At 47.6% G+C, this 10,544-nt stretch overlaps 1 protein-coding gene across 1 annotated transcript in view; it reads right to left on the minus strand.

Moving 5' to 3' along the window:
• Positions 1-10,139, minus strand: part of FOXO1 (forkhead box O1) — a 107,428-nt gene extending 97,289 nt beyond the window's left edge. Inside the window, exon 1 of the mRNA XM_008998169.5 lies at positions 9,081-10,139. Coding sequence (XP_008996417.3) covers positions 9,081-9,707 — 627 coding nt within the window. The 5' untranslated portion in view covers positions 9,708-10,139. The remainder of the gene's footprint in view (positions 1-9,080) is intronic.
• Positions 10,140-10,544: the final 405 nt, after the last annotated feature.

A 10,544-nucleotide genomic window follows, 5' to 3' on the forward strand; every position in this document is an offset into this window, starting at 1 on the left:
CCACATGGAAGGTAACTTAGACATTTAATAAAACCTCATGGTAGTGGGCTTTTCATTTACTTTAACTGTCTCCCATGACTGAGCAGCAGTGTATCTTTTAAATAAAATGTTTGCTTCTATAGGGACAAATATATTAGTAAAATAGCTTTCTGCATTTTTTTTTAAGGCAGAGTCTCACTGTCACCTAGGCTGGACTACAGTGGCACAATCTCAGCTCACTGCAGCCTCTACGTCATGAGTTCAAGGGATTCTCATGCCTCAGCCTCCCAAGTAGCTGAGGCCACAGGCATGCACCACCACAACTGTTTTTTGTATTTTTAGTAGAGACAGGATTTCACCATATTGCCCAGGCCAATTCCTGGCTTCCAGTGATCCATTCACCTCAACCTCTCAAAGTGCTGGGATTACAGGTGTGAGCCACTGCGCCCAGACAGCTTTCCTCAACACTTGTTATTTCTAAATGGCTGATGAGTTTTAATTAATCTGTATCTGTACCTTCTGATGTGCCACAATGCTGTTTTTACTGCATAAACCTTTTGGTTCAACATGAGCTAGTCGGACTCACTCCAAGTACACTTTACACTGAATACATTCAGTCCTGTTGGCCTGCATGGTGTCAATTTTGGGTCTGGCTTAAATTTAACCTCTTCTGGATCTACTGAAATGCCCCATATTATAATCTTCATTCTTGCACTTGGGTTGGTGGGAAGAGAAACATTACAATGAGAAAGCTATCATGAATATCTAATATTTAGCTAGCGCAATATTAGAACCAACAGTTACATTTTGAAGTATCTTTTCAAGCCAATATAACCCTCCTTTACAATTGTCTTACGTATATTTTGAAATTCCTGACTTCAGAATTTCTCATTTTTCAAAAAAACAAGAATTATATTTAATAGTAATCTTTCTTTTTTTGAATCACTCTGTTACCAGGACCCTGGACCTCATTGAAGTTAATTTTAAAGAACAGATCAGGCAAAAAGCTAAATACATTGTAAATGCCAACTATTCACATGAAGTCAATTACATAATCGGTTCTATGTATAACCAAATTCCGTACGTCAGTTTCAAAATTGGCTATAGGACACTGGCTTTAAATTGCATCCCATAGGTCTCCATATTTACACAAGTGTGTTCCTAAGAAGTTACATTTTTAAATGTTTTTAATGTAATCATATTTTCATTTCTTATTTTGCAAAAGCAAAGATATCATTTCATAAGTTTGATCTATAACAAAACGTTATTTTCATGTGTCCTTCCTACCTAGACTTTTTTTTTTTTTTTTTTTTGAGACAGAGTCTGGCTCTGTCCCAGGCTAGAGTGCAGTGGCATGATCTCAGCTCACTACAATCTCCGCCTCCCAGGTTAAAGCGATTCTCCTGCCTCAGCCTCCCAAGTAGCTGGGACTACAGGCATGCACCACCATGCTCAGCTAATTTTTCTATTTTTAGTAGAGACAGGGTTTCACCATGTTGGCCAGGATGATCTGATCTCGTGACTTTGTGATCCACCCGCCTTGGCCTCCCAAAGTGCTGGGATTACAGGCCTGAGCCACCACGCCCAGCCCCAACCTAGACTTTTCAAACTTTGTATATTTCATATGTCTATCACTCAGAGAAACTGATGCTTCCTGTATTTTCAGGCCTTTATGAATTCCAGTCTACCATCCCAAAAATATATCTTGAAAATCAGATGAACTGATGGACAGAAAGGTGTGCATTTACACAAATATATGATCAAGCAAGCATAAAGAAATGGGAATAGTAGAAAAGGTAGTAGGTATTAGAGCGTTCAATTTAAGATTCTTCCAACTTTGCTGAATGGTTGAAAATATTCATAGCAAAACTGTAAGGGAACAATCTGTCATCCCATTTTCTTTCTCTTTTTTTTTTTTTTTTTTGAGATGAAAGTCTTGCTCTGTCGCTCAGGCTGGAGTGCAGTGGCATGATCTCGGCTAACCACAACTCTGCCCCACAGGTTCAAGCGATTCTCCTGCCTCAGCCTCCCAAGTAGCTAGAACTACAAATGAGCGCCATCACACCTGTTTAATTTTTATATGTTTAATAGAGATGGCGTTTCGCCACGTTGGCCAGGTTGATTTCTAACTCCTGACCTCAGAGGATCTGCCCACCTCAGCCTCTCAAAGTGCTGGGATTATAGACGTGAGCCACTGTGCCAGGCCCGTTCTCCCATTCTCAATGCCTGGTTCACTGGCCAATACAGAACTTCATTTTTCTCTAAGACACTTAACTCTTCCCACTGTGTATCACAGTTATTTATATGTCGCATCTAGTCTTCCTACTGGATCTATGTTTTGAGTCACTGCTACCACTCAAAAGCACCTAGCACATTTTGTACACAGTAATCAATCAACAAATAAATGGAAAAAAAAGTACTTTGACAATCTGTTGAAAATAAAATAATCACTGTTCTTTAGTTATACTACTTCTTAAACTATTCTCACATGATACAGATTGTGATAATCTCAGCACACAGGAAGCTGAAATATAAAAAACTCACGTTTCAAAACAGAAGTTTTTTCCTAACGTTATTCACAACTGAGAAGCCAAGACACGCATAGGTTACAGTTAAATTATAGGTAATACAGAGCAGCACGAATTAAATGATTATAAGATATTTACTCAGAGGGCAAAAATTCCTCTGGGCAGGAGCCAAAATCGGAAGTAGGTGAACTGACTTGAGCCTTGCAGACTGAGCAAGATCTGCAAAATTTTGGGGCACAAGATGATCTAAGCTCTGGGGACAGGATGGTCGGCCTAAAATATTAAAAGCTAAACTAGGGGAATGGTTAAAGTCTCAGCAGACCCTGAGAAAGAAGAGTTAACAGACTTGGGAACACTAAACACCAGGAGAGTGCTCAAGAGGACATCAAGGTTTGAGAACCAGGGAGAGAGCTAACTAGACCATTAACCCAACTGGGGACCTCAAGATGAGCCATCTGAGGGCAGGGGGAAATGCAGTATGCTTGGTTTTAGACATACAGGATTTGAGGCAAAAGTGGGACATCCACAGTCTTTAGGTAATTGGACACACAAGGCAACAGAGGAGTAAGTTACTTAGGAAAGAGCAGAGAAGCAGTCAGTAACTAGTCCTGAGGTATATTTACGATTGAGGAGAGGAGAAGGAAAAATAAGTGAACCAACTGGAAAGTCAGATGACAAGAGGCCCAGGGTAGTACACGGCAATGAAATCCAAGATGAGAAAGGATTTCTCAAAGCAAAGTGAAGAAAAGGAAGACTTTGACACACACACCCAACTCCCATAAAGAGTGCAGCTTTAGTGATCATCAGAACGAAAACCAGAATTGGGGGCTACAGAGGCTACTTCCCTGCATAGTTCTCCCTCAACTTTTTTTCCTGTAATGAACATGGCTTGAAATAAAGGACACATTTTGAATTTATGCCCTTATTAAAGTAATACATGAAGGTAAAAATTCACTAAATGATAAGGAGCTGCAGATTTACCGTTTCAGTTGTATTAGGCTTAATGTCAAAACTAAATTGCTTTTTTAACTTTTGTCAAACCTATACAAAAATGGTAAAAGGAAAAAAAAAGTAGCCCAAATGCCTGCCAAGTGGCAAGAATAAGTCAACCCAAGACTCAATTATTTGCAGTGCTTAACCTACTAAGTTGATAAGCCATAGGCAGACTGAGTGGAATAAACTGGGATGCTAATGAAAAAAGAAAGTTTTTAAAAAGCTTGAACCACATAAAATAACCAACATACAAAATGTATTTTTCAAGTTTCTTCTGTTCCTTTTAAGACTACAGATATCAAGTAGTAATATCTACAAAGAATTTCTGTGCCACTGACTTGATTTTTGTTCATCCTCATCAGCAACTGGCAAAGAGGAAGATGTCTTCCACACTTACAGGATTTGTACACAGTATATCCCTTAGGCACCAAAACAAACACTTTTTCAAGTGCATGTGGCCTACTCTGTTTCACAACTGAGGAACACCACCGGAAGCATCAGAATTCCGTATGCACCAAGAAAAGATGGAAGGTTATATGACCCCAGTGAGATCCTGGGGGGTTGAGCGAGTCTCTTCAAGTTGTTGCTGCAAAGGCAAAGGCAAATCTTGAACTGCAGGGAAGCAGACAAACTCCCACACAATCGAAAATTCTGCTTTCCCCATTCACTATGAGGTATTTACACTGCCTTTCCAAGAGGAAGCCCCAGAGCTACAGCACATATAGGCCAAAAAATGGCTGGGTAAATTCCCATGATGCCAGAGAACTGGGTAGTTTCCAAGGGCAGAGTGTTCCAGAAAAATGCAAATCATTCAGGCTTCCCCAAAGAAATTCCAGCCAAACACAGCTGCTATCTTAGAAAGTCTAATACAAAACTGCAGTTTAGACGCTTGGATGAAAGGGCTAGAAGCACAGGACAGGCAACATGTTTACAGTCTACAAGGATTCTGACTCACCACTGAATATTCTTCTCCCTCATCCCCATTTCATATTGCCTCTGAGAAGATTCCCTGTGTGTGCAGAGCATGAAATCCATCAATACCTGTGTCTACCACCAATGTGATACCTTTTCAGCAATTCTGGGGCCTTGAAGACCTTTAACTTTTTTCATATTTACAGTTAAAATTGAGAATTAAAACGCCTTATTTTCAGTAGTCAAGTGTTTTTCATTAAAAAAAAAAAAAAACAACTGGGCCTGGCTCCCACCTGTAATCCCTAGTACTCTATACTCGGGAGGCTGAGGCAGGAGGATCACTTAAGCCCAGCGCAGGCAGAGGCTGCAGTGAGCTGAGATCAAGCCACTGCACTCTTACCTGGACAAGAGAGTGAGACCCTCTCTCAGAAAAACAACAACAACAAAAACAAAAACAGTATCATTCAAAAACAGTGGCCAATCTTCTTACCATCCCCTGAACCAAGGACTTGACACAAAACCATGTATAAAAAGTAAAGTTCTTGGGAATCTGAAATAAAGTATTCTGATTTGGCATCGATTTTGGAATTTCTGAACGAAATGTTTCAGCTGTCAGGCACACCCAGGTAACTTTCGGCCTTGAATAAGACACTACATTTAGCTGCATAACTCCCTCACCCATTTTGAATTCTTTCTTCATTCTCATTTCCCCAAATACGTATAAAGGATTATCAAGACTTTCTTTAAGGTAATTTCAGTGACAATCCAGAAGTGGGAAAGATGGCTCAGATCCTCTAACCACTCAATCTCACCAGGATTCTCTAGGTCAAATGTGACCATGCAACAAGAAAAGCAGCCATCTTTCTAACGGGACTTCTGTGGCTGGTTAAATTACTCACCTACAGATCATACCCAAATTACAGAATATTTACTTTAAAATATAAGAAAATCCACTCTCAGTTCCTAGGCCAAATATAAGAAATGTAACTCCAAATTAAAAATTTATCTTAAAGATAAAAAGCTTTGGAGCCAGGCACTGCAACTTTGGGAGGCCAAGGTGGGCGGATCACAAGGTCAGGAGTTTGAGACCATCCTGGCCAACATGGTGAAACCCTGTCTCTACTAAAAATTAAAAAATTAGCTAGGCGTAGTGGCACTCGCCTGTAGTCCCAGCTACTCGGGAGGCTGAGGCAGGAGAATCGCTTTCATCAGGGAGGCCAAGGGTGCAGTGAGCTGAGATTGTGCCACTGCACTCTAGCCTGGGCGACAGAGGGAGACTCTGTCTCAAAAAAAAAAAAAAAAAAAAAAGATTAAAAGCTTTATCTTCAATTAAAATCAAAGAGGTATCCTCTAGTGAAACAATTTCTGTATCCAGAGTTAAGTGGCATCAAGTCATTCTTTTAACCTAAGCAGTGTTCCAAATAATATCAAAACAAAAGAGTCAACTCAAAACTGCCATTTATTTTAAAATTCGGAGTTCACAATACCACTTCCCAAGTTTTAGAAGGCTTTCTATGTGAGAAAACAGGTCATGAAAATGAAGTTTCACTATTTATAAATACTGCACTAGATTTAGAAGATCCCAGGTTTTCCCAAAAGCCTTAGGTTCCACCTTGTGTGTGACTTTATGGCAATTCTAGCCAATATTAAAACAAGTGTAAGACATTTAACATATCATCCCCACAAACACAAAATGCATATCCTTCAAATATAACCAGCACTTAACTATCTAAAGAATGACATTAAAAGTTTTTGAATTCATTAACAGCTTCCTAACTAGTCTGTCCTATGCAAATGACTCAAACTTTCAGGCAGTCCCCAGGAAGTAGCACACAAGAAACTATTTAAGATTCAGCCTAATTCCCAGTAGTAAATCACAGGAAATATTTTGTTCCAAAGCAACTTCTCGGTCCTAAAACAGGTAAGTTTTGGTTGATTTGCATTTAAAAACTGGATTTAAGTTAAAAGTCATAATAAAATTTCTCTTTTATGAATCTTAGAACAGGAATCTTTCAGATCTGAGCGAAACTTGGTTTTAACAAGTAACTCGTTTTTATGAAACTCTAACCAGAAGATTAGTTATGAGTTAGAACAGCTCAGGTTGTTTCTTTTCTTCTTAAAATACTCTTTTACTCAAACTGAAAAAGCACTTGCTGTAATCCGACTTAAATCAACCGACCGTACACCTGAAACATTTACTCATTTGAGAAGCAGCCTGACTCCAGAGCAAAGCCCCATTAGGCTCCCCCTGGGAGCCGCCCGCCGGCCTCCAATTCTAGACAGTTAGTCCTTAACAGGTCTCCTAGCTCTGGCAATTCAAAAAAACAAAAATAAAAACACTAAATTATTCTCCCATTTAAAAAAAAAAAAAAATGAGAACAAGAACCTGGTAAAATGGTTGCAAAGATGATTTAACATCAGAATCTATTTTTTAAAAACCTAAATCTTAAAAAGTATAAGTTATATTCCCAGTTCAAGACTAACACGCTGACAACGCCATTTGAGTCGCAAAACTAAAAATATCCCAAACACTGCCTTTATCTTTCAAGAAAGGCACTCCAGCAAGTTGAAGTAGGTTGTATCCATTTCCAAGGACTAAAGAATGGTGTAAGTATACACTACTTTGAATGCAAAAAAAAAGGGGGGGGGCGGGATTTTATTTAATGGCTAATACTCTGTAACAGCTGAGATAGAATTGATAGATGAGCAAGTAAGTCAAGTACTTAAATTCAAATGTTAAGTAAAACAAGACTTGGCAGACAATTTCGATTTTGTGACTTAAAAGAACATATGCTGAGCTTAAAGATAAGAAGGCACTTTACCTTTTTCAAACACTCGGTAAAATTGCATGTAATGCCTGGTAATGAAGCGATAAGTGATACCTTTACTCTAAAACATACTTTGGAAAAAATAAAATGCATCTTGAACTCCTCCAGGAGCTTCAATACGGTGTGAGTAACTTAACCTTTTTGACACGCTTTAACCACAGGGACGACACTATGTAAAATAACCTTGGTTTAACAACTGCGCAGCAAACACCAATCTTTATTATGCTATACAGTCGACAAGAGAGGCGAGGAAAGTTTGTTTTAAAAGGTGTTTAGCTCGGCCGGGCGCAGTGGCTCACGCCTGTTATCCCCAACATTTTGGGAGGCCGAGGTGGGCGGATCACGAAGTCAGGAGATCGAGACCATTCTGGTCAACATGGTAAAACGCCGTCTCTACTAAAAATACAAAAATTAGCTGGGCGTGGTGGTTCCTGCCTGTAATCCCGGCTACTCGGAAGGCTGAGGCAGAGAATCGCGTGAACCAGGGAGTCGGAGGTTGCAGTGAGCCAAGATCGCACCACTGCACTCCAGCCTGGCGACAGAGCGAGACTCCGTCTCAAAAAACAGTGTTTACTCAACTAGTCAGCCTTTACAGCAGTTCTGCCACCGGTGACAGTGAGAAACTGTCAGCTTGGGGAGGCCGCGCGGCGACTGGACCTCGCCCCCGGGAAGCCTCCCCGGACCTAGCCGAGGCCCTCCTCGGAGTCGGTAAGTGCCTGCCCCCACGCTGAAGTGCCTCCTGGCCACGTTCTGAAAGGCAAAAATCCTCCTTCCAGGCTCCGCTCCCTCAACGCGCACCGCCACTCCGACTCCGTCAAAACACTGGTCGCAAAGCCCCTCGTCTGGCCCCCAGCTCCCCCATCTGGACCTCCCCGCTCAAGAATAGGGTAGAGCAAGGCAGGAAAAGACGCACACATCCCAGCCCCCGGCACCCCAGGGCAGCCTCTGTGTTTCTAACTAAAAGCCTCGTACCAGGGGCAAGACCAGATTCGGGCGCTTCCCCCATGGGGAAGCGCGGGCCCCAAGGCGCCCGACCCGGACGCGCTGGCCCTTTAAAGGCACTAGCTTCCTGCGCCCAGAGCCCCTCCCTCGTCACCGCCCGCGCCCGCCCCCGCCGAGGGTCACACTTGAACTTTAGCTCGCCCCGCGCGGCCGGGCGCCGGCGCTCCGCAGGCGGTGGCCGCCCCTTCGCACGTGTCGGAGGCGCCACCTCGGGATCGGGACGCCCGGCCCCCTGAACTCGAGGCCACTCCGGAGAAAACCAAAACAAAGCAAAATGCGCACCGCCTCCCGAAACTGCGTGGCCGGACTTACACCGTCCCCAGCCGATCGCGCTCTGCCAGTCCCCTCCACCTGCAGCCCCGTCCCGGGGCAGGGAGGCTCCGGGGACCCTTTCCGTGCCCTCCCCCGCCGCGCCCGGCGGAAACAGCCTCGCGGCGCGGCGGGAGAGGACCCGCCCTCGCCCCGCGGAGGTCAAGGAGGGAAGGGGCAGCCGAAGCAGTCAGCGCGGGCCGTGGGGGTGCCGCTCCCAGCGAACCCCTTTCTCCTTTCACTGGCAAACTTTTCGGCCGCTCTGACGTCCACTTCTTGACGCACGTTCTTTACTTAGTTCCCCAACGAACCCCTGTCCGCGTCCCACGCGGACTCTGGCGCGCGCGCACACCTACTGCGGTCCCGGACGGACCCGGGCGAGCCCACTGCGACCACCGATTCGCGCCCGCCCTCCTAGGCACGCGCTGCCCTCCTGCCCCGCACCCTCGGGCCGAGCAAACCTGCACAGCTGCGCCCTCGCCTGCCCCACCGCGCCCCCAAGGTCCGGCCGCGCGCCGAGGCCGCTCACCTTCCAGCCCGCGGAGCTGTTGCTGTCACCCTTATCCTTGAAGTAGGGCACGCTCTTGACCATCCACTCGTAGATCTGCGACAGCGTGAGCCGCTTCTCCGCCGAACTCTCGATGGCCTTGGTGATGAGGTCAGCGTAGGACAGGTTGCCCCACGCGTTGCGGCGGGACGAGCTGCTCTTGCGCGGCTGTCCCGCGAGCGGCCCGGCGGCGGCGGGGGGCACTGGTGGGTGCTGCGGCAGCGGCCCGGGCGGCGGGGGCTGCGGCGGCGCTGGGTGCAGGCAGCCCGCCTCCGGGCCCTGGAAGTCCCCGCACAGTCCCCCGGCGGCGGCCACGGCAGCCGCCGCCACCGCCGCCGCCACGGAGCCGGGCGCCTGCGGGAAGTCCTCGTTCTCCTCCAGCAGGCTCAGGTTGCTCATGAACTCAGCGCTGACAGCGGCCGCCGAGGCCGAGGGCAGGCCCGCCGCGGCGTCGGGATTGGCAGCCGCGCCGCCCGACGGCGCCGGGCTGGAGGTGGCCGAACTGGACTGGCTAAACTCCGGCCTGGGCAGCGGCCAGGTGCACGAGCGCGGCCGGGGCAGCGGCTCGAAGTCCGGGTCGATCTCCACCACCTGGGGCGCTTCGGCCATGGTGACCCCCGCCCCTCCCCCAGCCGCGAGAGAGCCGAGAGGGGAAGAGCGCAGCACCGGGGGCAGAGGGCGAGGGGGCGCGAAGAGACGGTCCGGGATTTGGGGGGACGAAGCCGGTGCGCCGAGCGGACGGACACTGGGAGGAAGGCGCGGCGGGGTGCAGGCGCGAGCCCAGAACTTAACTTCGCGGGGCCATCCACATCCAGGCTCCTCGGGGTCTGCCGCACGGACTGGACGGCGGGCCGGAGCCGCCGAGCCGGGGCACAGCCTGCGCCGCGCTCCCGCTGACAGGGCCGCGGACGGAAGGACGGACGGACGCCGCGGCCGCTCGCTTTGCCCGGCGGCGCGCCCGCTGCGCTGCTGCCTGTTGAATGTGGCGGCGGCGGCGGCGGCGGCTGCAGCAACTACGAGGCCGCCCGACTTACGGGATCTGCCGCCGCCCCCCGCCCGCGGCGACGCGCGCGCCGGCCCGCCCCTGACCGACAGTTCGCGCAGCCAATGGGCACGCGGCACCGCCGCCCGGGCAGCCAGTGCGCTCCGGGCTGGGCGGGGCCCGGTTTTCCGCCGGGAGGCGGCAGTGGGCTGGTGGGGGTAGCGGGGTGTTTTTCTCTTTCACACACCTTTTTTATTTTTTTTGGATCTCTGTTATTTTCTGGTAATTCTCGAGTGTTTCTGTGATTCTCTCGCCTTCTCAGTGTTTTGATTGCTAGGAAGCAAACCAGCGTGGAGGTGGCGGCGACACTTTGTTTACTACGGAGCTGCAGAGCCGAGTACTCTGGAAGCCCGGGTGGGACGAGGCGCTCGCTACGCCCTGACCTCGGCTGCGGGCCGAGTCCC

The sequence above is a fragment of the Callithrix jacchus genome, chromosome 5, assembly GCF_049354715.1.
Source record: "Callithrix jacchus isolate 240 chromosome 5, calJac240_pri, whole genome shotgun sequence".
NCBI lineage: Eukaryota > Metazoa > Chordata > Mammalia > Primates > Cebidae > Callithrix > Callithrix jacchus.